The 27,485-nt window shown below is 47.7% G+C and overlaps 1 protein-coding gene across 1 annotated transcript in view; it reads left to right on the forward strand.

The window, feature by feature from the left end:
- crocc2 (ciliary rootlet coiled-coil, rootletin family member 2) overlaps positions 1-27,485 on the forward strand; it is a gene marked incomplete at both ends in the record, with an annotated part of 47,311 nt that overhangs the window by 15,544 nt on the left and 4,282 nt on the right. The window contains 25 exons of the mRNA XM_080430532.1: positions 1,989-2,133; positions 2,770-2,876; positions 3,461-3,667; positions 4,421-4,517; positions 4,744-4,833; positions 4,936-5,073; positions 5,623-5,804; positions 6,825-7,007; positions 8,206-8,350; positions 9,318-9,464; positions 10,941-11,171; positions 13,182-13,375; positions 13,840-13,967; positions 14,520-14,689; positions 15,314-15,493; positions 16,245-16,379; positions 16,487-16,630; positions 20,448-20,686; positions 21,281-21,440; positions 21,974-22,141; positions 23,346-23,721; positions 25,372-25,502; positions 25,763-25,883; positions 26,345-26,508; positions 26,600-27,040. Coding sequence (XP_080286658.1) covers positions 1,989-2,133; positions 2,770-2,876; positions 3,461-3,667; positions 4,421-4,517; positions 4,744-4,833; positions 4,936-5,073; positions 5,623-5,804; positions 6,825-7,007; positions 8,206-8,350; positions 9,318-9,464; positions 10,941-11,171; positions 13,182-13,375; positions 13,840-13,967; positions 14,520-14,689; positions 15,314-15,493; positions 16,245-16,379; positions 16,487-16,630; positions 20,448-20,686; positions 21,281-21,440; positions 21,974-22,141; positions 23,346-23,721; positions 25,372-25,502; positions 25,763-25,883; positions 26,345-26,508; positions 26,600-27,040 — 4,423 coding nt within the window. The remainder of the gene's footprint in view (positions 1-1,988; positions 2,134-2,769; positions 2,877-3,460; positions 3,668-4,420; positions 4,518-4,743; positions 4,834-4,935; positions 5,074-5,622; positions 5,805-6,824; positions 7,008-8,205; positions 8,351-9,317; positions 9,465-10,940; positions 11,172-13,181; positions 13,376-13,839; positions 13,968-14,519; positions 14,690-15,313; positions 15,494-16,244; positions 16,380-16,486; positions 16,631-20,447; positions 20,687-21,280; positions 21,441-21,973; positions 22,142-23,345; positions 23,722-25,371; positions 25,503-25,762; positions 25,884-26,344; positions 26,509-26,599; positions 27,041-27,485) is intronic.

The raw sequence follows: 27,485 nt of genomic DNA on the forward strand, positions 1-27,485 counted from the left end.
TAGCAGGGGATTTTTCAAAATTACTCAATTCGTTTCAAAGATTGCATGATCTACAAGCTGCCAATGTGGAGTGATGTGACACGTTCTGAGGTTGTAGATCGGCTATTTTTGAAAAGCCAAAGTATAAAATTGGGCTTAAGGGGTCAACTAAAAAACAACAATAAATTCACCGACATGTGAATGATAAGCCTGTTCGAAAAGGAACTTTCTGTTCCTCGTTTAGAGGCAAAAAACAACCAGTCCGAAATGTTTCTGAGAACTGTGCCAGAGGCATTCCCAGCACTTCTCCCGGCTTTTCCACAGTTTTTTTTTTTGTTTTGTTTTCCATGCGGAGACTGGAAGGAGAGGACCTGGGGGAACGCCGAACCCTGGCCTTGGTAGATAATGTCAGCATCCAATTTGTCAGAGTTAATTAGTGAGACCGGGGGTTGGCTGCCTCCACCAAGACACTTTAATGATGCCTCACACTGAGCGGGGGCCGACCTCCACACCTGATGCCAGCTTTTAAAGCCCTGTGATTTATGGCGTTGCAGAGCTCTAATTGAAACGGTTATGGGCAGAAACCGATGTGCGCGCCAAGGCCCCGATCACTCCTACTGCCTGGGAGCCGCTTGCCACGCGGGGAATAGTGTCGGCAACGCTCTGAACCTAGTTACCTGTTGCTCATGTATTCTGGGAAAAGCACCCCCCCCCCCCCTCCTCCCATCCTCCCTTCCTTTCTTCTTGTTTCCCTCTAACCACAGTGTCATACACGCAAACACTGGTTTGGCTCCCTCTCAAACAGATAGCTGAACATGGAGGGAGCTGGCACGCTCCGCTGTGACAGGGTGTGTGCGGAGCGTGAGAGTGATGTAAACATTTTTGCAAATGACTCTTACAAGCAAATCTGTTTGAAATTAGGAGCGAGTTGACACAGACTTTATAAAACTGTCACACATGTTCACTCACTGCGAGCGTGGCTGGCGAGGGCGGATCTAAAGCTGGGATTATGGGGCCATAAATGTAGGAGGGCCACAGCGGCCACACGAATGATGGAGTCAGGGTGGCTGGGGAGGAAGAGGAAAAGGAGGGGGGGGGGGGAAGGGGGCATTTACAATAGCGTTTGGCAGGTGAGGGTCTTGTGCCTACTGGCTGCTGGGCACTGGTGGACAAAGTACTCAACCCCAGTACTTGAGTCTAGATACTCTTGGTCACATATTACTCAACTACGAGTGAAAGTTGCTCTGTCAAATTATATTATGTAAAATATAATTATTTTTATTATTTTGTAAAGTATTCAGTACTTTACTTGCTTTTAAGAATACTTAGTACAGTATTTAAACGTACAAATTACAATCATCAATTACGGTAAGTACATTTTACGGTAAGTACATTTTCTTTTTAATATCAGTTCATTGCTGTATTGAAATTTTGATATTTTCCCCAAAACATCTAAGATTTTTTTTTTCAGAAAAATTGCAGATCTACAAGTTCATAACGCATCACACCATGACACATTGTGAGCTTGTAGATCTGTTCATTTCACAATGTTTGAAATAGGGCTTGAGTGGTTAATTCATAATGTACTTTTTCCCTTCCTAGAAATGTAGTGGTGTCAAAAGTGGCATGAACAGATTGTGGCTGAGTGGTAATGGAACATTTCTCAAAATGTTCTAAAATGTCACACACGAAAACCCTAGCGTCCCTCTTCCGGGGTGAACATTCATCGAAAATAGAAGGTCTAAAGGATATTTTACTCTGAAATGAAGTGCTGTGAAAGGCATAGGTATCCACTAATACAAATACTCAAGTAAAGTACAGGTACAATTTTTTTTAACTTAACTACAGTACTCAAATAAATACTTGGAAAGTACTTTGTTACTGTCCACCACTGAGTCAGGGTGGCCGGGGAGGAAGAGGAAGGAGAGGAGGCCAAGTACAATAGCGTTTGGCAGGTGAGGGTCTTGTGCCTACTGGCAGCTGGGTAACGAGGCCGCTCTTTTCCCCAGGTGCGCTGACCTCAGCCAGGTCAACTCCATGCTCAGGGAACAGCTGGGGCGAGCAGGCGTAGCCAACCAGGGCCTCACAGCGAGCCTGAGGAAGGCCCTCGAGGACGCCGAGCTGAAGGACGCCCGACTGCGCAGAGAGCAGGAGGTGAGCTGGTTCCGCAGGAGTGAGGAGGAGTTTGAGTTGGGAAAAACAATACAGTGTGAAAACCAGTGCACGAGTTCAGCCTCCTCTCCTCTCCTCTCCTCTCCTCTCCTCTCCTCTCCTCTCCTCTCCTCTCCTCTCCTCTCCTCTCCTCTCCTCTCCTCTCCTCTCCGCGGAAAGATTGCACAATTAAACCCCCACTGAGTTCACATGGGGTAGGAATTCCATTCATAGCCCTGTTTTGTCAATTCGCCCTCATTCGTTTTTGTTTTTTATTTTTTCTCCTTCATTTCATTGCTATGATTTTTGAGCTGATGTTTCCTGTGAAAACATTCCAATCGCTGAAAAAAGGGGGGAGATTTCTTTCTTTCTTTCTTTTTTTTTTGCACAGCACAAACAATCTGGCGTCCATGCTGTAAACGGGCCTCAACTGTTGATACAGGAAAAGCCAGTTGTTTGTATGGGTTTCCAGTGTGTCCACGAGTGTCGACGTTGTACAGTATCTTGTTTGGGATCACAGTGAAGCGACATTTATACTGTAGTGCACCAACTGTAGATGTTGAGCATCACCAAAGCCATCACCAGCTACCCCCAGCTACCTCTCCTCACGTTTCCTTGTCCCCTTGTCTCCCCCTCCAGACGTGCGCCTCCCGGCTGGGTCGCGAGCAGACCCGCATCAGAGCGCTGTGGCGCCAGGCCGCCTCCCTGCGGAGCACTTTCACCCAGCTAAGGACTTTCACTGACAGGTGAGTGCGGGCACACAGCCAGAATCCCCTCCTGAAACTCAGGATTCCACAGCTACCCCCCTTCCCCTACCCCTCAACCCTCCAACCACAGCCATCCATCCCAGCCAGGGGATCAAAGTGAGGGGGGGGGGATTCGCCTGCTCCCCTGCTCATTGTTACTTCACCGAGGGACAGATGGTTTAAGGTGCCTCTGCTCGCTCTTGGAGTCATCCATCAGGAGCGAGCTGAACCCTATAGGACTTGGCTTATGTCATACCGAGCCGCGGTGAGCGGCACTACGGGTTAATTTGCAATAATAGAGATTACTCAGTTCATGGACAGCCACGATCACGTCGGAGGTTCTTAAGTCGCTCAGGAGACGAGTTCAAAGTGAGCCACGGCCATGGAGCTTAATCGCTACAGGCATCCGTTCTGTTCAAATACAAACAGACTGCTTTCTAATTAGACTGATGGCTCACAAATGTACCAACAAAATCAGCAAGTCTGCTTCCTTTACCCCTTCAGATCTTTGACGAGTAGTGTCATGCGCCCACCCCCGAGACCCCCCACCCCCCCTAATATGTTGCCGCGTCTCTCGTCCGTAGGTCACTCTCCGACATGCGCGGGGAGTGCGTCACCGCCGGCCGCCAGCTGCATGTGGCCTGCGTGAGCCTGGAGGCCGTGGCGACGCAGCAGAGCGCCTCCAGTGGCGTGGAGGTGCCCGCGCTGGAGAGACAGCTGAAGGACAAACTGAAGGAAGCCATGCAGTTGCAGGGACGCTGGGAGGCAGAGAAAGTGGAGCTCAACTCCAGGTACAGGAGTTCACCAGGAGTTTACTTCCTGTGTTTTGTGTCGTGTTTCTCTCTCTCTCTCTCTCTCTCTCTCTCTCTCTCTCTCTCTCTCTCTCCCCCCTCTCTATCTAAGGTATCTATCTCTGTCTTATTTAGCAGATGTTTGGGTCGTTGCTCGCCGATCATGAAGGAGCATGCAAGAGATAAAAAAGCATAGGAAACATTACTTGAAATGCTTGTGCAGAAGGTCATGCAATTCTTTGATCAACGGCAGCATTCGCAGCCCTTCCATGATTGACACAGGAGCCGAATTTGATCTGGAGCTAAATGGATCCCCACCGCCTCCCACACACGCACACCTCCCCGATCTTTTCAAATTTGACTTTGATCAGTAGAGGTGCCGCACAACAGGGAGATTCTTCTGTGAAGCACGACTGTGAGATTAATATAGAAGGGAAAAAGACAAACCGTTCCTTGTGGTATCATCTCCTGTGCTCTTCAGCCAGAGGAGCTCGAGAATATCAATACTACTGACAAGTGGCCTTTGTGCATTAGACTGCAGTTAGCTTTTGATCTTATCAAATGTCAACTCTAATCTTGTTGGTATCTTAGTGAGTTCTGCAGAGAATATGATAGCATTGATGGTCTTCTCTTTTGTGTGTGTTTGTGCATGTGTTATGTATGGGCTTGTGTGTATCGGCAATGTGCATGCGTGCGTGCATCGGCATGCTTTTGGCACGTGTGCGTCTGTGTGTTTGCGTTTCGTGTGTCCAGGATCCTGGAGCTGACCGACATGGTGAAGCACCTCCGCAGCCAGGGCAGTGAGAAGGACACGAGCCTCAGCACCATGCAGATCAGCCTGGACAAGATGGTGGGACCCTGGGGATCGGGGCTGGACGGGGGTGGGGTCGCGGGATGGGGGCGTAGTGGGTGGGGGCTAAACCGGGGAGAGAGAGAGAGAGGGGGGTGGAGGATGTAGTCTGGACCCCTAGTCTTCTTGATAATCTCCAAGACTTCCTCGTCTGCCGGCCCGCGGTCTGGCGAATGTCATCGGTGCTCGATGTGTGCTTATCTGACTTCAATGGTTTCCTGCGCAGGAGACGAGCCGAGCGGAGGACAGGGCGGAGATGGATGCCCTCCGCGAGGACATCCAAGGCCTCCAGCAAGTCTTACGTCATGTTCACCAGGTCAGAGCAGAACTATGCGCAGGCTTGGTTGGTTTTTTTTTGTTTTTTGTTGTAATGAAAATCGAGGTTCTTTCTTTCTCCCTTCACCTGCCTTCTGTCCAGTTGGTTGGTGACGAAAGTGACATCGGTAGCTCTGATGCCACGTCCTCATCTTCTCCTCTCTGTGGCCGGTCTCCCCAGAGGAACAGTGTGGTGGTGACTGTACAGAGTGCCCTCTCCCAGCGCCACAAACAAACACAGGTCTGACAAAAAAAAATTCTGTGTCTACAACAGTGTTTCCCCATCAGGAGTCCCATTTTGGGGTTGTGGAGACATTTTTATGGGTCATGATCGAATAAAATAAAAAAAATTTGGTATTTCCTTCAATATCTTTCTATTATTATTTCAGAAAAAATAGAAATACAATTTCAGAACCCCCCCCCCAGAAAAAAACCCATACATATAAAAAACTTTTGAAATAGTGAAAATAGCAGATCTACAAGCTTGCAATGCACGTTGTGAGCTTATAGATAAGTTTGGGTCCTGCTGCGGAGACACCAAATGTATCTTTTGGGTCTCCGCTAAAAAAGTTTGGGAACCCCTGGTATACAATACGCAGTAACCGTTTCTCATCATACTTTATTTGTGAGAGAAACATATTTTCTGAGAAACAAATCAGAGACTACAGGAAACATATTTATACAGTAGTAATCATCCTGTATGAGATGGGTTCAGATAGCTAACACGGGGTGCCCCGGGGCATAAGCTAACGGCAACAAACCAAACCAATCGACCTCCAAAAAAACGCAGGACCTGCGTGGCCGCCTGGATGCCGCCCTGGAGCAGGCGGACACGCTGCGTAGCCACCTGCAGGAGAGGGAGGTGGAGAGGAGGGAGCTGGAGCGGCGCGTCCAGGAGGTGCAGAAGAAAGCCCTGGAGGAGAGCCACCAGGAGAGCAGCAGATATCGCTCCTCTCTGGAGCGCGTCTCCAGGTACAGTACATCTGGGGTTCATTTAACTCTGAGAGTATACAAATGTAACCAAATGGACCCGTAATTTGTATACTCCCAGAGTTACATGAGGATAAATGAACACTGAGGGTTTTGTGTAGAAGACAGATCTGTTTCAGTTTTTTGGGGCGGGGGGTTAGAAAGATGATCAGGCCTTTGCTGTGATGAGTGCCATGATTGTGAATGAACTGATTGGTTTCCTTTCAGAAATCTTGATCCCGCCGGGTCATTCTTCACACAGACCATCACATTAAACCTAATCCGAGGAACCAATGGCAAAGCATTAACAAAACAAATCACATAATCCCATAAAATACAATAATAGTGCATTTCTCATCCAAAAGGTACGACTTGTGTACCGTAGCTCTGTTCCGCTAGTGTACTTTGTACATAAACAGTAAAGTCCCTTACCATATACACAGTCCAGTGTTTACAAATATACACTGGGACGACATGCAAGCACCGTGCCGAAAATGAACCATAATGAAAAACACACAGTTCACATAAAATGCACTTTTCAGCAGTATTAATTTAAAGTAAAATGTGCTTTGCGTTCGTTTTAAACCAACCATCAGGCATTATGAAGATGATGATGATTACTGTGATATGGAAAAACGAAGATCGGCTTTCTCTCTCTCTCTCTTCTGTTTGTCTCTCTCACTTTCTCCGTCCATCTCTGTCTCTGTCTCTCTCTCTATTTATTTCTGTCTGTCTGTCTGTCTGTCTGTCTGTCTGTCTGTCTGTCTGTCTGTCTGTCTGTCTGTCTGTCTGTCTGTCTGTCTGTCTGTCTGTCTGTCTGTCTGTCTGTCTGTCTGTCTGTCTGTCTGTCTGTCTGTCTGTCTGTCTGTCTGTCTGTCTGTCTCTCTCTGTCTGTCTGTCTCTCTCTGTCTGTCTGTCCCTCTTTCTCTCTCTCTCTCTGTCTGTCTCTCTCTGTCTGTCTCCCCACCTCCATCTCTGTGTGTGTCTCCCCCCCCCCCCCCTCTCCCTCCCTGCTCCTCACAGTGAGAAGGTGGGTGTGGAGAAGCTGCTGGCGGGTCTGCAGCAGGAGCTGAACTCCCAGCATGCAGAGCTGGAGGTGCTGCGGGGCTCGTCGCTGGAGCTCCAGAGACAGAGGGACCTCCTCAGGCAGCAGAGGGAGGACTTGGAGAGGCAGCTGGCACGGCAGCGCACCGAGGCCCAGAGAGGGTACGGTTAAGCCCACACACACACACGCACGCACGCACGCACGCACGCACGCACGCACGCACGCACGCACGCACGCACGCACGCACGCACGCACGCACGCACGCACGCACGCACGCACGCACGCACGCACGCACGCACGCACGCACGCACGCACGCACGCACGCACGCACGCACGCACGCACGCACGCACGCACGCACGCACGCACGCACGCACGCACGCACGCACGCACGCACGCACGCACGCACGCACGCACGCACGCACGCACGCACGCACGCACGCACGCACGCACGCACGCACGCACGCACGCACGCACGCACGCACGCACGCACGCACGCACGCACGCACAAGTTTGTATAACTATACTTGGACTTGGACGTCAACATTTTAGGACATCGATTTTATGAATGCCATTTTTACAACAACAAAAGTGTTAACCCTAATAGGATAATGAATACATAAGACCACAATGGAAACAAGTCCCCAGGACTTTTTTGTGTTTTACTTTTAGCCTAAACGTTTTACCGTGCTGTTTACATTTTTTGACTAATAAAGTATTCACTCAGTCAATCAAAACCCTATAGTAAAAAATTGCTGATCTACAAACTCATGCGTTGCCGAACATAGCTTGTAGATCAGCTATGTTCAGTGCACGATACCAGTGCGCAAATAAGTATAAATTAGATAAACCCTAACTCCTAATCCTAACCCTAACCCCAACCTTTCTGTGTCTGTCTATATATCGGCCTCTCTGTCTGTCAGTCTGTCTGTCTGTCTGTCTGTCTGTCTGTCTGTCTGTCTGTCTGTCTGTCTGTCTGTCTGTCTGTCTGTCTGTCTGTCTGTCTGTCTGTCTGTCTGTCTGTCTGTCTGTCGCTCTCTCGTGAGCTTTTCCTTTGCTACATAAATGTGATTAGCGGAGAATGAGTGCAGGGCATGCAACGCAGCACAAAAGAAACTCTGTAGTTTTCTGGCCTTTGGCATCAGTGTCTCTCCATCTCTCAAAGTGGAAATAGATTACTGTTCATATAAATAACCTACAGTATGTGCTTGTGTTTGTGTTTATGTGTGTGTTTACGTGTGTGTGTGTGTGTGTGTGTGTGTGTGTGTGTGTGTGTGTGTGTGTGTGTGTGTGTGTGTGTGTGTGTGTGTGTGTGTGTGTGTGTGTGTGTGTGTGTGTGTGTGTGTGTGTGTGTGTTTCAGTGAGAGGAGTCTGGAGCAGCTGGAGGGGAAACACTCTGATGTGCGCAGGGAGCTGGTGAAGGTGAAGGAGGCTCTGAGTCAGCTCACCCTGCAGAAGGAGCTGTTGGAAGATGACAAGGCCAGCCTGGCCCTGGCTCTCAGCAAGGTAGAGACCGGCTTGATGCTCAACCTTTTCTTTCATTTCAAGATCCCCCATTTTGATATTGTCGCTGTCGGGTGGAAACCTTGTATGTCCAAAATAGTTCCTTTTTTATTACGGTATTCTTTTTTAAAAGTAAAAAGAAGGCGTTGTGTGTGCTTGTAGATCTGATATTTTCACTACTTTTGTGTGACGCTTTTGTATGAGGAAGTGGGGTATTAAAGGAGTAGTTCACCCAAAAAATGACCTATTTTCTATCGATTACACACCCCATGAAGCCTTGAATTAATGGATATTTTTTTGACTCAAAGAGTCTCAAAGAGGAGTTTCCTACTGAGTCTCCTACTGACCGATGACCTGGTCATCAAATTATTGGCTCAGGAATGCGACTAAGACTAAAAAATCTCCATGAATTCAAGGCTTAATGGGGTGTGTAATTGATAGATTTTTTTTTTTGGGTGAACTACTCCATTAATTTACAAAAAAAAACATGTTTGGTGTAAATGTAACTCTAATATTGTACAAATGGAGCCACTGTTCCATTTTGTTCCATTTGTACACTCACAGAGTTACAGTCCTGTAAGGGTCTGTGTCTACACTAAAATCCTCAGTGATAATGTAAAGTGGGTGTAACTTAAGTGATATTTATTTCTTAATTAAGTATATGTTAAATAGTTCTCAATGCTATATAGAGAGTTTGTTCAGTAACGGGTCTCCCCGTCTCGCCAGGTATTTATTAAACAGAAAATACATTTTTAGGTCAGGATACCAATTTTATCCAATCATGAGAGAGAACACAGGACACAGGATAAACAAGTGAAACTGCAAGTGATTGTACCAAAAAATAAATAAAAAATAAAATAAAAGAGCGGACAGAATTGGAACCGAAACACTGAAATTGAAGATAAATGATCTTTGTGGGCTTCTCTCTCCTGATTATACTTTGAATCCTCATGGTATTTCCGCTCCACAGTTGGAGTCCCAGAGTGCTGAGCAGGAGTTGGCCCTCACCAAACTGCAGAGCCAGGAAGCTGCCTTAAGGGACTCCCTAGCCAAAATGGCCGCCCTGAGCGAAGGCTTAGCCAACGACAAGGTGGAACTCAACCGCATTCTGCTGCAGGTCAGCCACAGCATGTTTTTGGCCTGGAACGTTGGTGCAAGTTGCACTCATTTAGTCGTCATGACAATTCCCAATTTCCTGTGTATTCTAGTCCCTTGTCACTGCCATCTCCTACAGTTGGACCTAGGGAGAGTAAAGGCATCCACATGTCTCCACTAATACGCGGAACCCTTGATGTCAAGGCCGCTTCCTGTCATCTGACCAGTGTTGTATTGGTGATTTTGTTAGTGGTGGGACTCTATTTTAATGACGTCACGTCACGCGCACGTCGCTTAACACCTACACTACAGGTCACACAATGGACAATTGATATGCATCTAGGCTCATTCCTATGTTATTTTTTTACGCTGGTGTGACACCCTGCAGTCGGGAGCCTTTGTAAACTTTGTTGAGGTGTGAATTAGGGGTTGTTTTAAATCAATGCATGTGCGTGCGCGTGCTCCTGCTCAAAAAAGGGGTTGCACGGTGTGTTACCGCGTCCCATGACTAATGCATCCCTGCATCTGACAGTGAGGAGTTTCACTGGGAAGACGCAATGGATGCAGAGGAACACTCTATTCCTCCAAGTTCATCCCACTGAACAGGCACCCCGACCAACGTGTAGCAGACGAGTGCAGTGATAGAGATAGAGTATGTATGATCGATCCCCTGATCATTGGTAATCACGGGGGGTTTCACTGTGCTTCCGCAAAAAAAAAAAATGTCATCGCGACCCTCCGTTCGCTTGTTATAGGCCGTTGAAAATAGCATGTCTCGTCAAAAATACATGAGGAGGCGAGATACAGGCGATTTCCCAAATACGTTAACCAGGAAGTGAATGGAGCTGTACATCTTGGGATCACGTGATCTCCTGGTTCTGCGTGCATCTGGGGATGAAATGGTCACTCATGTGACAGCAAAGAGCGCCATCTAGTAGAAACACCCGGGAAAAAATCTTCCGTGGCAGTGTGGGCTCCTTTGTTTTCGTCGTAAAAGTCGTCCTTGGCAGTGAATGAGTTAACACATTGATTGCCAAGAACGAGTTAACTCGTTTTTACTCGTTTTTAAAATCTATCACTTGATTGCCAAGATCGAGTTAACTCGTTTTTAAGAAAAAAAAAGTTTTACAAAAAAACTTAAACATTTTGTATCTCAGCTCCTGAGTACTTTTTTTTTTCAATGTAAAAACCCTGGCATGAAACTGCAAAAAATCTGAAATAATTCTGGCAATCAATGATAAAATCCTGGATATAGAGCTATTCTGGCCACAGCTTTCCTCAGAGAGGACACAGTCAGCTTTCGCTGTCCGTTGCTTTAGATCTACGATTTTAATCTTCAAACGGCGATAGCACCCGAACGGTGGGTCGTACTGTACCAGGACGGCTCGTTGTATCCGGACTGGGGAAGCGCATCCAACGCTGCCCGGCCGGTCTGGGCGCCAAAAGGTTATCCCAGTCATAATTTACTTTTATGTCTTTTGTTCTTGTTTGCTTCCAGACAGAGGGGGAGAAAGCTGAGCTGGCTGAACGCAGACGGGAGGCTGAACTGGAGCGGGTGGCAGCCAGGGAGGAGACAGGGTGCCTGCAACACGACCTGATGTGCCTGACGGCCGAGAGGTGCACCCTGGAAAGCTCCTACAGCCACCTGCAGGAGGCGCGTCAGAGACAGGAGGCCGAGCTCAGCCTGCTGCAGAAGGAGAACACTCAGGCCCTGGAGCAGCACGCACAGGTCAGAACCCCCGGGCCCCCGAGGGCCCCTCTTCAGCCACACCACCGCCTCCCTTCCCCTCCCATCCCAGCTCCCACCACCTGGGAGAATCGTGCTGAGAATTATTAACAGCTTTCAGCAGGTTTACAGGCCTTGTTGTCACATTAAAACTAATAGGAGATATTGGACACATCTGCCACGGCACTCAACACCTCCCACCCCACCGAACGGGATACGAAGGGGTGTTTTGGGCCTGCGCTGTGTTTTATGAGCGGCCTGGGACACGCGGAGGCAGGGGATCCTTGTGCACAAATGTGAGCTGGAAAGGATAAATAGATATTACAGACATTTAATATCCGAGCAGAAGAGTGTAAGTGACAGAGGCAATAAATTAGCACTTACAGTACTTCACATGCCCACCTCCTTCGAAAGCCTGTTTCCTCTCTCTCCTCTAGGAATGGAAGGAATTCCGTTCTGTTTTATTATCTGTTCTGGAGTGTGAAACCGGGGATATCCACGTCGATCTCTGCAGGGACTTCTGCAGCTCTACACAGCTCTTTGACAAATCTCCTCCAAACATTTTCAGACAGCTTATACCTGTGAAAATAAATGGACTGTGTCTAAAACAAGCCTTGCAAAATGGCCTCACTCTCGCCAAGGCTCGTGTTTCATTCCCCTTATTGGGAGCTATTCATATCCATAACAGCGGTGCAATGCGTCCACTTACATCGACCCGATTTATCATATTTACCCAAGGAGAGGCTGAGAGACACCTTGCACTAATATTTGGTTAGTTCGTTTTCAACAAATTACAGTGATTATTGCATTTCAAACACTGCTATTGTCCTGAAACTTTAGAAGTTGGAGGGGGCCCGTTTGCAGAGCATACCTTTGAGGGATGTGTTATACTTTGTCAGGAAATGGCCTTTAAGATGCAGCAGGGAACACTATAGAATTACAGGGAACTATTGGGCCATCCTGAGAGCTGACAGCCCATGGTAAACAACTCTGCTATTTTAGAATGGAGCCTCATCCTGGCTTGATTCAAACCAGCAGACACAACCTTTGAGACTCACAGGAAGCTGCGTAAAAAAGTGAGCAGATTTGAAACTGTTTAATCTTATTTGCAGTTTGCAAAGGTCTGCCATTATAGTAATAACTTGCTACTGTAAGGTTGTCAGTGATTTTGGTCCTATGCTACCAGAAAGTAAAGATTGCGCCTCAAATGGCCTCGTATTGGTTGTACTGAAACAGAACTGAATTCGTATTAAAAACTATTAGGGTACAAAGCTGTCTTTGTACTAAGTAAAAAAAACTAAAGCATCGCTTGTTGTACAGTGGTTGCATATTTATCTAATTCACCTACAGTAGGTCCAAATTGTCATAGTGATTTGATGGGTTATTGGAAAATTGTTCCAACACCATTAATCATTTCTTTTGTTGTTGCTTCGGGCAATGCATCTGGTATGATTGTTATGAATTCTTGAACGTGCCATTTGACATATCAGCCTTCCTGAAATGTTAGAGCATGTTTAATTTTCTGCATTGTAAAAGTCGATTCATACTTGGTTGTGCGCCGTGTTGCACACCAAAAATAGCTGATCTACAAGCTCACAGCACGTCGCAGCGTGACACGTTGTGAGCTTGGATATTTTCGGTGCGCAACACGGCACGCAACTAAGTATAAATCAGGCGTAACAGTGAAATAGGGGGCATGTCGAGTTCAGTGTCAGGACAAGAAAAAAACTATCCCGTCCCAAATGAGCTTCGGGAGAACATAGAGGGTTTGGGGGCGGGGGGTGGGGGGTTAATCCGCAAAGAGTTCCCACCATAGCACCAGTCCAAAGTGTACTTTTTACATTCCACCAAAAGCACGTAAACTATTCCTAATCATATTTCTAATCTAATTATATTTCTTTTTATAGTTCTTTTTTATTATTATTATCATGTGGTATAATACTATATATAAATCACAATATTGTTGCCAGGGGTGTCATGTGTAAATAAATTGCTGTGTGTGTTGATCTCCAGGCCAACAGGCAGATGCAGGCCTTGTCGGAGCAGCTGTGTGCTTGCAGGAAGGAGCTGGACACGCAGACCAAGGCTCTGCACAGAGCCACGCATGACAGGGAGGCGCTGGCCAAGGACAGGGCTGCTCTGGAAGTCCAGCTGACCTCTGCTGAGCGCAAGGCCTGGGGACTGACTCAGGAGCTGGCTGTTTTAAGGTGCAGGGAGCTGTACCGTATGTGTGTGTGTGTGCCTGTACTCTGTGTGTGCGTGTGTGTGTGTGTGTGTGTGTGTGTGTGTGTGTGTGTGTGTGTGTGTGTGTGTGTGTGTGTGTGTGTGTGTGTGTGTGTGTGTGTGTGTGTGTGTGTGTGTGTGTGTGTGTGTGTGTGTGTGTGTGTGTGTGTGTGTGTGTGTGTGTGTGTGTGTACGCACGCTCATGTCTGTGGGTATTTGTCTTCGTCAGACCCACAGGCAGTGTGTACTCAAGGTATTTTGGAGCCTTGGAGCATATTTCATGTACTGAAGCACTCTGTCTCGTGTAACAAGAGGCTTTAAGTAGTATGGTTTTATTTGGAAACTATGCCAACCATGGATCATTGGGTTTTATGACCTTCTGCACCTAGGGTTTCAAAGGTCTCGGTTTTTTTTCAGTGCTCCAACCACTTTTACCGCTATGTTCCAGGACGGAGAAGGATTCCTTGGAGACGGCTCTGTTTGAGAGCCAGGAGCTCGCCTCGTCTCTGGAGGGGGAGCGCGCCAGGCTGGAGGCGGAGAGGCGCGGCCTGCGGCTAGCTAACGAGGGCCTGACGTGTGAGTGGACACCCCCCACCCACCCACACACACACACACACACACCCCCACACACACACACACACACACACACACACACACACACACACACACACACACACACACGCACACACACACACACACACACACACACACACACACACACACACACACACACACACACACACACACACACACACACACACACACACCTACACTCCCCAGAGCCCCGCTGTCCGGAGTCCTCCCCAACAAGCCACCAGAGATCCATATTTCAGCTGTGAGCTCTGCAGCAGCTGGGCTGAGGGATCACCGCAGCCCCTCTCAGCTGACCAGGGTCCCCCCCACACACACACCCCACACCCACCACTACGTCACCCTGACAGACATGGATAAGCAGGGTTAAGCAAGCTCCATAAAAGAAGTTACAGATGAACCCCAGTGCACGTAAAACAATATTTTTGTCTAAACCTGGCAACATCTCAGCGGCCTCGCTACGAGCCCTCGCCCCACGTGTCCGTCCCAATGATTATGGCGTGGTATTTCTGATTGGGTGTGGATGTGTCTGTGCAGGTGATGTCGCCCGGACGCGGGCGGAGGCCGAGCGGCACGTGGTACGGGCGGTGCAGGAGCGAGGGGTCTTGGAGGACAAGCTGGCGCAGGTGGAGAGGAATGCCCAGGTCACCCTGAACAACAGGGAGCAGATTCACAGAGAGCAGCTGGAGGCGGCACACAGGGAAAAGGTGCAGTGAGGGGGGTCATCACCACTCATGGTGATGCACAAGTCGTCATCATTTTAACACACAATCAGGGTATGGGTGGGTGCATGTACAAGAACCCCCTCAAGCACCATTATGCTGCACACAACTGCAGTGAATTTTACTAGTGTGCACATCCATACATACAGTACTAGGGCTGTATAATATGTGTGTGTGTGTGTGGGTGTTAGTGTGTGAATGCTTGCATGTGTGTGTGTGTGTGTGTGTGTGTGTGTGTGTGTGTGTGTGTGTGTGTGTGTGTGTGTGTGTGTGTGTGTGTGTGTGTGTGTGTGTGTGTGTGTGTGTGTGTGTGTGTGTGTGTGTGTGTGTGTGTGTGTGTGTGTGTGTGTGTGTGTTTTGCATGTACCTTTTCACATTTGACCTTTTTGGGTGTGTACCTTTTTTTGCATCTGTGTACCTTTTGAGTGGGTTACATTTTGTGAGTGTGTACATGCATACCTTTTGTACATGTATACCTTTTTGGACGTGCTGTACCTTTTTATGTGCCTTTTTGTATGCACATACCCTTTTTTATTCCCATACCTTTTGCACGTGTGCCTTTTTCATTCTTTTTTTGCTTTTCATGTGCGCTTTTGGGGCGGTTTACAGGAGCAGCAGCATGCGGAGCTGACGCTGCAGAGGGAGCAGGCCGAGGATCAGCTGCGTAGCCGGTGTGAGGAGCAGCGCGTGCGGAGCGAGGCCGAGCTGCAGCAGGTGCAGGAGGAGCTGGCCAGGCTGCAGCATGACTGCAACCAGAGCCTCCTGCAGGCCGAGAGTCGGAAGCAGCAGGTGTGTGATTGTTTTATTTTGTCTTTTGATTTTGTTATGATTTCATTATTAATAACGTTGCTGTCGGGCAGAAACCTCTTATCTCCATATTTCAACTTTTTGTGTTTTTTTTGTGGATTGATGCCCTACTTGATCATACTTCAGCGTCACACAAAATCATCAAAAGTAGCAGATATGCTAAGCTCGAAACGTGGTGCGAATCGACTTGTTTTGTCCTGAAAAGTTACAGTTTTGGACATATGAGGTTTCCACCCGACAGATATGCTTTTGTGTTTCATAAACGTGTGAAGCACTTACTTACTGACTTACTTACTTACGGGGTGGGTGGCTGGGGTTCTGTGGTAAATAGAAAAAGGTAAATTGCTTGACCGATATAGCGGTTTTGGCCGTTGGCCGTCTGACGACATCTGTATCTGCAATTTTGCAGCTGATGTGTCCCGATTTTTCACCGCTTTCAACCTGGTGTTCCTACTGCCATGTAATTGGAAAATTTCCAAAAGTTTTGAAACATAAAAAAGAAAAAGCTCACAATGCTTCAACCCTATTTGTGAAGATTTTTGAATAGGGCTTAAGTGGTTAATTTAAAAAAATATAAATACAAATCGGGATCGGGATCATCAGACCCAGATATCCGGGGTGGGCGGGCTCTAGTAAATTGTCAATTTATATAGTGCCTTTCTCCAAAGCGCTTTACAATGTGCATGACCTCAAACTTATTCGGTGACCCTGATCTTTGTTGCTTGTGGTCCAGGAGTTGTCCCAGAAGGAGGCCGAGAAGGCTGCTCTAACAGAGCGAGTGGCAGCCCTGCAGCAAGACCTGGACACAGCAGGCATGGAGATGGAGCGCCTGCGGAGAGACGCTCTGAGCAGAGAGGAGCAGGACAAGGTAAAGAACATGGCAGGGAGTGGGCAGTACTGAACATGAAGCACTACTGTGGCTCTGAACATGAACCTGTAATGTATTTTCCTCTCTGTTCTGTCTCTCTGGTGAAGAATACGATGGCTGGGCTGGAGGCTGAGCTGCAGGAGTTGCGCTCTCGCTTTGAGGAGTCTCTGAGCACCCACGAGAGCGCCAAGAGGAGCTTGACGGAGCAACTTATAGAGCTGAACCAACACAGAGAACAGACGCTGCAGGAGGTGCAGATACGTCAAAAACCAAAGCTCCCACTGCTGTACTCTTTGTTCCCCATCTTTGTTTTAACAGTGTCAACCCGTGTCAAAGTGAATGTTTCTTATAGGCCGAGGGTCTGTGGTTTTGGGTGGCCTGGCGGATGAAATATAAGGGAAAACTGAGAATGTACGGGGAGGATGTCACAAGACAGATGACCAGAGGTTGTTTGTAGGGGCACGGAGGCGGACGGATGGCGGGGAGCTGGCCGGCTTGTTTGGCTTGGCATGGCGTGGGAGGCCTGGGATCAGGTTCTGGGCCATTTGGATGGGTGGGGGTGTACCAATTAGTACCAGCGCGAAGGAGAGCCATTTACCACAGGCCACTGTTGACATTGGCCACAGCCACAGAGGTTTTACTAGCGTCAGGATGCCACCAGGTGCACAGCCCAGAGCCCACTCTTCAGAATGGGGGGTGCCAGTCACTCTAAAGGCGCCAGGTCAACTCTCTCTCTCTCTCTCTCTCTCTCTCTCTCTCTCTCCCTCTTTCCTTCCTTCCCTCCCTCCTCCCTTCAGGTAGAACTGGGTCTTGCTGACCTTGATATAAACACAGCAGTGCAGTTAGAGACCATAACTTTGGCCGTAGTGACATGTTTTGCTGATACTGCAGGCTTGTTAATCGCCCTGCTGTAATGTGTATGGATTTAGCACGCGAAAAAAATCCCCTTTCATCCGTTTGGGTTGTTTGAGTTCAGGATTTCAGGCGCCGCGCGGGCATATTGTTGAGATAATAACCTCACCGACACTTCATTGGATGGAACTGTCTGTTTTACAGAACTGACCATACCCCCGTTGATTTACAGGCCCGGTCTCCTTTGAAAGAGCACGTTGTTTATCTCCCCGCTGGTTCTTTTCTGGTTTGAATAAAACGCTGCCTCCTTAGTCTTATCAAAGCATATAGCGGAGAGGTCGGGCGGAGTCAGCGCGAAAGGATGTTCCGCCCGACCTCACGTGAAGACTCCTAGAGAAGGCTACGACCACACAGACCAATTTGGCATCCCTCGCCTCGCTCTCTTGTTTGATTATTTTTACTAATCCCCCCCCGTCCTCTTTGCTTGGGATTCTCATGTCAGACAATGACAAAGCAGGAGTGAGAATGTGTGACAGGGAGCGAGAGGGAGGGGGTCAGGCGACCGCCCCTGGTACTGTAATATGAAATCAAAGTCGGAGTTAACCCCTTGTGTAAATAAGCCACTGGGGAGAGTGTTTATTTTCTCCGCTGCAACAGCAGTGGCAGCAGCAGCGAGAGGAGTCGGACCCAGGGTCCCCCGTCCCTCTCCTCCGCAAAAAGCACAAACATCATGGCCACTGCCCACCCGCCTTCTCATTCACCCTCCACCCAAAAAAAAAGGTATGACTGGCCATATCGGCAGTGATTTTTTTTTCTTTTTCTCCCATTACATTTTATGAGAAGGCACCATCTTGTGTGGCCTCTGATCATAACACCCAACCCCTCCTTCTCCTCCTCCTCCATCTCTTCATCCTGCACCACCTCCTCCTCCCTCCCTCCCTCCCTCACCTCCTCCCCCACCGCACCGCCCTGGAGCTGCTGTTTATCATGTTCCCGGTGGAGGATTCTTCGCGCCGCGTGCTGCGGCCGGGGAGATGGGGAGAGACAGCACCTGGCTGCGGGCCCGACAGGCTCTTATCCACGGCCCCGATAAGCTCTGTCCTCCCTAGTTCTCTGGCTGAACCGCCATGCACAACGTGTTGCCATAAAACAGAATATAGGTCATACAGGATCGGAGGCTGAGCGTGGAGCCGTCAGAAGAGGAGGAGGAGGAGGCGTGGTGTTTGAGCTCTCAAATGGTCACCTTTAGGCTGAAACCTTGTATCTCCATATTTCATCTTTTTATATTTTTTCTTAAATTAATGGCCTATTTTTTACTGTGTCGTATGACTGTGTCATGCAAAAGTAGTGGCCGGTCTACAAACTTACTACGTTGCCATAGCTATTTTTGGGACCTAGATGTTCGGGCTGCTACGTGGCCCTCACATCACACCGCCTATCTGACCAATATGTCTGAGTCATAGTGTTGTGTCAGAGTACCGGTACTCATTGTACCTGTCTGTCTGTGTCCCGTTTGTGACCATATATGGAGAACCCTGTATCTGTCTGTCTACCTGTGTCCCTTTTATGCCCGTACTCGACAGCGGGCACCTGGTTATCATGGTTATCTCTGAGTCATAGTGACGTGGCTGTGGTCCTGCCTATACAGTTTATGGGCGTTATCGGGTTTGTTTATGATTATGTCTGAGTCAGAGTGACGTGGGCCATGGTCCACCCGCCAGCCCTACCATTAGCCAAGTTTAATATATATTTAATATTATAATATAAAATACAGATTTCACCTAAAAATATAGGTTGAAAGTGGTTAAGTCTGTCTGTGGATGGGGCTGGTAGAGTGGATGGTAGAGTGCACTAAGGCTCAGTCTTTGCACAGCGGACCCTGGTTCAAATCTGACCCTTTCTCTCTCTCCACTTTTGCTATCAAAAAGGTAAAGGCTTGCAAATGCCCAAAGAATATCTTTAAAAAATAAAATCTGTCTGTGGGTTTTACAGTTTGGGAAATACAAGATTTCTGCCCAATAGCGACAAAATCCAAGTCCTTAGCACTTAACAGCCCAAACTCTTGCCCTGATTCATGTTTTCTTTTTTGCATGGATCATTCCAAGTGGGCTTCTCTAAAATCATTAATAATCCTATTGAGTTCAATTGAGATAATTCAAGGCATACCTCCATTCTCAATGTGGGAATACAGTCTCTCCATTGTTCCTTTTAGCAACCTGAAAAACAGCTTACGACCATTGTTAGCATTCTTTGTGGAATTTAATGGGTTCTATCAGTGCAAGCAAATGCGAGCCAATGAGTTATCTTCTATTGGATTTAATGAGCAATACTAGCCAGTCATATTCCAGTTATCTGAAGGGATGGTGCAGGATTTCTTCCAAAGTGTTTAGTGAAGGAAATACACAGTGCAATTCAAATGATGAAAGTATTCTTTTGATCCTGTGAACAACTTGTAATTAACGACCCATCATAAACCTGCATAGCGTACTGACTGAGGGCTTTACTTTTATCTGTAAGCCCTGCTGATAGAAACATTTAGACATTTTTGTTTGAAATAGATCAGTTTAAAACAAAACAGAAAACACACCGAGATATTACCTATTATATAATTAATAGAAAACATATGACGATGATATTTTAACCACTGAACCCCTATACTTCATTTACCAGGGTTCCCCGGGGGTCTGTTCTTGGTCCCCTCCTTTTCTCCCTCTACACTAAATATCTTCGCCGAAATAGCCGATCTACAATGCTATTTTTGCCGAATGTTCGCCTACTGTATTTTCGCCGAGTGCTCACCTATGACATCTCAAAATCAAACAAACTGTGGCAGAATATTAGATAAGATTTCATTAGTTATCAGCGGTCTTGCGGTTAGAGTGTCCGCCCTGAGAATTCAGGGTATTGGGGGGGTCATACCAAAGACTTGGGGAAAAAAAAATGGGACTCAATGCCTCCCTCCTTGGAACTCAGCATCAAGGGTGGGAGGTAAATCCCTGTGACATACTAGCGTCATGTCTAGGGGTACATCGAGATACCTCACGCTACAGAAACAGGAGATGGGCTCCTGCCCTATGGGCCTCATGGCTCGGCAAGGCTTATTATTTCCTACTTTCATTAGATTTAACTTTTCCAAATGCCACAAGGTCTTATCATAACACTGCTCTCTCCCTCCCTCCATTTGACTCGGTTCCGGGTCCATCCTGGGCCTCAAAGGCGGAGGCCCTGCGCAGGCAGCTGCAGGAGGCAGAGGAAGGACGTGATGCGGGCCGCAGGGAGCTGATCGAGGAACACAGGGAGCTCCAGGAGTGTGCCCAGGAGAGGGACAACCAACGCAAAGAGGTGCTGGACCTGAGGAGGCTGCTGGGGGACGAGGCCAGGGACAAAGAGGCCATCCAGGCCTCCAACCAGGAGCTGAGGGCCTCCATCAAGAGAGCGGAGAGCGACAATAACAGGTACGGGGGTAAGGCACTGGTGATCCGACACAACAAAACAGTGGGCGGAGGTTTTGGGACATTGTCTAAAACAACACAATATACAGTACCTCTAACCTATTTGTGACACTTTTGGGGGCAACATTTTAGATAACTTCTTATTACACAACTTTTGTTGAATACTCGTACTCTGTTTACGTTGCTGTAGATGCGCAAGCTTGAAAGCTAATAAAAGTCTAATTATCTTTGTTCATATAGTAAGTAGCCAAGTAATAAGTGGTATAATGTGCAGCGAGACGGTTATTGTTGCATCTGTCTTGTTGTACATCAGTGGTTCTCAAAGTGAAGTCCAGGGACCGCCAGGGGTCCTTGAGAAGGTTCCAGGGCCCAGCAAAATTTGTTCTAGCAGTAGATCTGCTATTTTCTTTTTCTTTTTTTATGTGGAATATTTATGAAACATTTTCATACAAATCTTGTGTGAGGGTGCCTGACACAATATAGTTTCAGATGGGGTTCCGCGGCCAATTACTTATTTATCTGGGGGTCCTTGACATGAAACAGTTTGAGAACCACTGTTTGTACATGATCCATTACTTGTACAAATAACTGAATTAGCTTGAGGCGAGCCGTGGAGGAGAGGGAGCAGAAGGTGTCCGTCCTGGAGGAGTGTAGGAGTTCCATACAGCAGGAGGCCTCTGCTCTGAGGAGCACCATGAGGGAGCTGCAGAAGTCTCGCCTGCAGGCACGCAGAGAGCTGCAGGAGCTGCGTCGACAGGTAAGGAACTGGCCTTGATTTTGGCTTAGGCCTACGTGGCTTCCGTCTGACTGCTTTTATGATGGGATTAATGTCTCACCGTTCCTTGTCGTACCTGTGAACAGCAGTGGTACCTTAAGTGCAATTTTGAGGTACTTTTACTTTATGTCCATTTGCCAATATGTTACTACTAATAATATTATTCTTCTACTCCACTACATCTCAGAGGCAAATATTGAACTTTTTAGTCAATTATTTGACAGCTTTAGTTACAAGTTACTTTGCCGAATTACCGGTAGGTTATTCATAATTAATCAATTATCCATAAAAACATTGCAAAAAATTGCAGATCTACAAGCTTGTAGATCGGCTTGTACGAAATAGGTCTTAAGTGGTTCATGGTCAATAATTATAGTCCAATTATATGATATATGATTCTTAAATGGCCATTCTGCATACTTTTGTACTTTTGAATACAAGCTGAGCAATTCTACGGTATTGCTACTTTTACTGAAGTGAAACATCCGAGTACTTCTCCCACCACTGGTGCACAGCTAAAGGTCCTGGAGGGCGAGAACAGCAGGCAGAGTCAGGAGGTGCGGGAGCTGCAGGCTCGGGTGTGTCAGGAGGAGGCGAGGGAGGAGGAGGCGCGACGCGAGGCCTTCGCTCTGAAGCAGAGGGTCCTGGAGAGCGAGGCTGGCAGAGAGGCGGCCCTCAACGAGGTAGGAAGGAAGTTCTCCCTCCGGGGATTAGTCTGCTAACAACATGCTTGAGCAAACCCCCCCCAACCCCTCCCCCCCCGCCTTTCGTACATACTTGGAGAATACCTGCCACATTCATGGCTGAGAGAGAGTGCGTCAGTGTACTGTATGCTTTACTGTAAGGACTACAGCAGCTGGTAGTCTGTTCTGTTGGCGGTTTGAAATCGTCAGCAGGTAGCTGAGAGAGGACTGTACATGAATCATCCCCGGTTCAATCCCGGTTGGATACCTGTCCTCAGGATTGGGGTTGCTAGGCGAATATCCCTTGTTTTATCCTTGTTGTAGACTGTCTAATTTGTTATTCATGTTTGATAATATCACATTTTAACAATTAAAAATATGTTAACCACATTAACCCTGACCTAATTTTCCATTTCTTTTTTAGATAGCAAAAATAGCGGATCTACAGCCTTAAGCCTTTCTCTGTATTTCAAAACTTCCCATGATACATTTAGCGGGCAAGCATTGGCCTGGCATGTCCATAATGGTCTATGCTATGGCCAGCATTACATCAACCTGATTCATATTTTAGGAAGTCAAGCTTGCTGTTTTTACCACAGCAAACAATGACACTGACATGGGTAGGGTAGCAGAAAAGCACCAAGGAAGTAAGTGTTTTCACATCACAGATTTTACCCCAGTGACATCACTGGGATAAACAGACAGACAGAAGATTGCTCAGTTTTATTGCTGCTAATGGAACATTAACCAACTCAGTGGCCTTGTGGTTAGAGTGTAGAGTGTTGACCACCCTGAGACCAGGAGTTCAGGGGTTCAATCCCTGGCCGAGTCATTCCAAAGATGGCACCCAATGGCTATGCAAATGGTACCCAATGGTACTCCCTGCTTGTCACTCAGCATCAAGGGTTGGATTGGGGTGAAGTCCCTAAGTCATCTAGTGTCATGTCTAGGAGGTGTACTCATACATCAAGGAAACAGATAGGAGATAGGCTCCTGACCTATGGGACAATTTGGCTCAGGAAATGTTGGTTCCCAAGGCTACTTAATGGAACATTAGCCTTTCAACAAATATATAGAGATGAAGTTTACAATTGTGATAGGTATCCCTTTAAGCCTTTTTTCTGTTAGGGTAAATGGCACATTGTCATAGTAGAGACTTGACTGGTACAGACCCTAACAATGAGTCCCATGTGTCTTTGCGCAGGTTGCAGCTCAGCAGCGGCGTGCAGTGGAACTGGAGGAGGCAGAGCGTCAGATCAGGGAGGCACTGCAGCAGAGAGAGGCTCGTCTGCAGCAGGCTGACCAGAAGCTCAGGGAGGTGAGCGCCCAGCTTGAAGGGGCGCTGGAGGACGCCAGAGGCCAGATCAGGGAGGTCACCTTGAGGGCCAGTCTTGCCGAGGGCAAGGCTCAGGGCCTGGATGAGCAGCTGGGCCTGGGCGATGCCGCGCGCAAGGACCTGGAGCTGAAGCTGGCGGGCCTGCATTCAGCTCTGCGACGCACCCTGGGCATCGGCCGCACAGGGTCTCCGTCGCGTAGACGAAGGTCACCCTCACCATGGAGAACTCACTCGCCAGTGAAGGGTAGGGGCCATGCAGTTTACATGTAGCGCATAATGATCTCTATGCGGTCCCTCTGCTACACTGGTTTTCTAAGTGGGGGCCGCGGCCCACAGGGGTCCACCAGGGGGTGCCAGGGGGGCCAATTGGAAACGAGAGGATTTTTTTTTTTATATATATATTTGTCTCCGCCAGGCCGAAAGGCATGGCGAGAGAGTATGTTTTCGCCCCTGTCCGTCCGTCCCTCCGTCCGTGTGTGTGTCCGTCCGTGTGTCCGTCATTCTGTCATTTTGTGTACAGCTAATCTCTGGCACCGTTGGCTTGATCGCAAAGAAACTGTGCACACACACTCCCTGGATGCCAGAGCAGAACCTCTGCCCCAAATTTTTCAAATGGGCCTGTTATAGCGCCACCAGGAGGCCGCTTTTTGCAAAACACATTTTTGGACAGTACTCCTACAGATTTTGGCCAAAAATCCCCCAAATCGGTACACAGTATCTCTATAGTCATTAGAAGAAACGGCTAATTTCAGATTTTTCATATTCCATCCTGATTGGCAAAAATTGGCTTTCAAAGTTTGCAGGAGTACTCCGTTTCGAACAAAATGCCTCAAATCATGAACACAGCCTGCAATTTCCGTGAAATTTTGCTCACACATTCCCATTAGGCCGAGGAAGAAATGCCATTTAAAAATGTTCAAATCAGCCTCATGGTGGCGCTGTAACAGGCCGATTCGTGTTTTTACCTATAACTGCACCGATCAGTGTAAAACTTTGTATGCACACTCTCTAGAGGCCAAGGAAAAACCTTTGCCCTGCATTTTTCACATTTGCCTTTTATAGCGCCACCAGGAGGCAGACTTATGTAAAACACATTTTTTGATACTAAGCCTTCAGATTTGATCAAAATTTCACGCAAATAGGTACACATGATCTCTATAGTCAGGTGATCAAGACGGATCTGTTTGATTTTTCATATTCCATCCTGATTGGCTAACATGGACATGTAATGTTTGCAGGAGTGGCCCGTTTTGAACAAAATGCCGCAAATCATGAACGCAGCGTCCGATTGTGGTGAAACTTTGAAAGCACATTTGCACTACGTTGAGGAACAAATGCCACCCTTTTAACATTGGCATGTTATAGCGCCACCAGCACGTCAAAATTAGCAAAACACATTTTTAGAACAAAATGCCTCAAATCATGCATGCAGTGTCCGATTGCCGTGCACAGCCTAGGAATAAATGGCACCCTTTTCACATTGGCCTATTATAGCGCCACCAGGAGGCCATAATAACCTACCTGACCTGGCGGAGACTTGTGCTCCGAGGAGCACTTTTTCTAGTTTTTTATTGTTTCTGTTCAAATTAAATTCATAACATTGTTGGCATCCCTATTTAGGACATTCATTATTGTCATTTTTCCAAATTCTGCAATCATTTTCAAAGATGAATCTACAAGCTCATGACGTATTACGTACGCTGCAATGCGTAATACTAATAAGCTTGTACTATACAACTAAGCTTGTAAATCGGCTATGTTCAGGGTTTTTTAAAAGCCATCTTGTAGTAGGGAACTGCAGCCAGAGACTATGGCTGTTTTGGCATCCCTGGCTTGGAAAAGTATGGAAACCCATACTAGATACTTGAATGAATAATATGGACTCTGCCTACAGGGGTTGACAGTGCGGTGGATGGGCCTGTTCCCTCGCTGCCTCACGGTGTAGATGAAGAACCGGACATGGAAGCAGTGCAGACAGCTCTCCGTGAATTCCAACAGGAACTCAGGGATGCACAAAGAGACAGGGTACAGTAACGGTTACCTCTCAACAACAGCTGAACCACAGCTCAAAATGCACAAATTCAAAGACACCACCCTCATGTCACTGTAACACATACTGTATTTGCATGGTGTCTTGGAATGGAAACTCTGTCATCTTAGTTTACTGTTACCTTTTAGAAGGACACTGGTAAGAGGTGGATGATCGTCATGTGCTGTATTGGTATTTAACACTACTTAACACAGTTTTCCACATTTACTATGAATCTGATTTTTTTTCCCTGCAGGACGATGCTAAGGCTCAGATAGCAGGTCTGACTCGACAGGTGTCGGAGCTCAAAGGCGATCAGGACAAGTCAGGCAGCCAGCTGCTGCAACTGCAGAAAGTCTTGAAAGAGCTGGAGGAAGGTGAGGGATTCTAGATCAGTGGTTCTCAAACGGTGCGCTGTGAGACGCACCAGGAGAGCCTTGAGATTTTGTGACAACCACACCATTATTACTGCAATATATACAACTATACAAAACATTATTAATCATTTTGACTATTAACTATATCAGTACTTTGTGTGTGCACTCATTTCCCAATACAAAGGCAAATTCTATACCCTACATAAATAGATAGTGTAAATTTTTAACCACTTTCAACCTTGCATCCATATTTTGGGGCGTGTACACTGAATAGCTGATCTACAAGCTCACAATGCACAATATCAGCATGTAAATCAGGTATGCCTTGAGATTTGGACTTGCCAACTGGTGTGCCTTGGACACAAAAAGTTTGAAAACCAGTTTTAAAACATCAATATCAGTTATGAATCATGTGTGGTTGCCTATCTTTTTTGGTGGCTTCTTTGCGCCTGTTCCTCCAGGGAAACGCGAGATGGCAGAGCAGCTGCACGGAACACAGACCTCCCTTTCGATGCAGGAGGAGGCGGCGCGGCGCGGGGACAGGGAGAAGAGGAGCCTCGGGGAGGAGGTGGTCAAGCTTAGGAGCAGGCTGCAGGCAGCCGAGGCCGAATCCAGGGCACTGCAAGTAGGTTCGGAAGCCAAAGACAAGAATCAAGTTACAACACTGTGCTTTTAGTGACAGCCATCAATGTTTTCCATGCCGTCGCTCCTCACAGGAGAAGCTGGAGCGTTCCCGAGGCCTGGAAGCCCGCGCCGAGGCCGAACAGCGGAAACTCAAGGAGACCCTGGAGGCTTCGGAGAACAGGGCAAGCCGCCTGGAGCTGTCCCAGCGCACCCTGGAGGGCGAGCTGCAGCGGGCGCAACTCAGGGCGGCCGAGCTGGACGCGGAGGTGGGGGCCTTGCAGGAGAGGCTGGGTGAGCTGAGAAGGGAGCTCGGCGAGAGCGAGGACCGCTGCGCCGCGACGAGGGTCAGCGAGGAGAGGCTGGCGGCATCGCTGGCCCGCACCGAGCAGCAGGAGGGTCAGCTGAGGGAGCAGCTCCAAGACCTGTCCACCTCTCTCTGTGACAACAGGGCGAGTAGCGGATCCATGCAGGAGGAGATAGCACAGCAAAAGAGGACCCTGACTGTCAGTGAACAGGACCGCAGGCTACTGCAGGTACACTGACTTTGAATTGGCTCCATTTTTCCTATAAGAAATGTGTTTCTCCCTAGTTTTTAAGTTTCAAATAAATTCCATTAACCACTTAAACCCTAGCATCCCTATTCTGGGGGGAACATTCAGCGATAACAGCAGATCTACAAGCCCACAATGTGTCACAACAAGCCCGTAGATCGGCCATTTTTGGGAAAGAGATTTGGTGTTGAGGGGGAAAAGAGTGGACCAAGTACAGAGCTGACCCCAATCAACTAAGTATAGAGGGTTCAAGTGGTTAAGGGTAACAATAAGGCTCTACTCTACTTCCAGTTGTCAATAACAATTCTGTTTAATGGCAGAGCCCACTTTCTCAGTGTACTCTGTCACTTAATCACACTCATAAAAATGATGGGTTTAAGAGGTTGACCGAGTAGGTGGATGGTGCAGGAAACCGATCCTGGGCCAA

The sequence above is a fragment of the Gymnoscopelus braueri genome (assembly GCF_963280865.1).
Source record: "Gymnoscopelus braueri genome assembly, chromosome: 6".
Lineage (NCBI taxonomy): Eukaryota > Metazoa > Chordata > Actinopteri > Myctophiformes > Myctophidae > Gymnoscopelus > Gymnoscopelus braueri.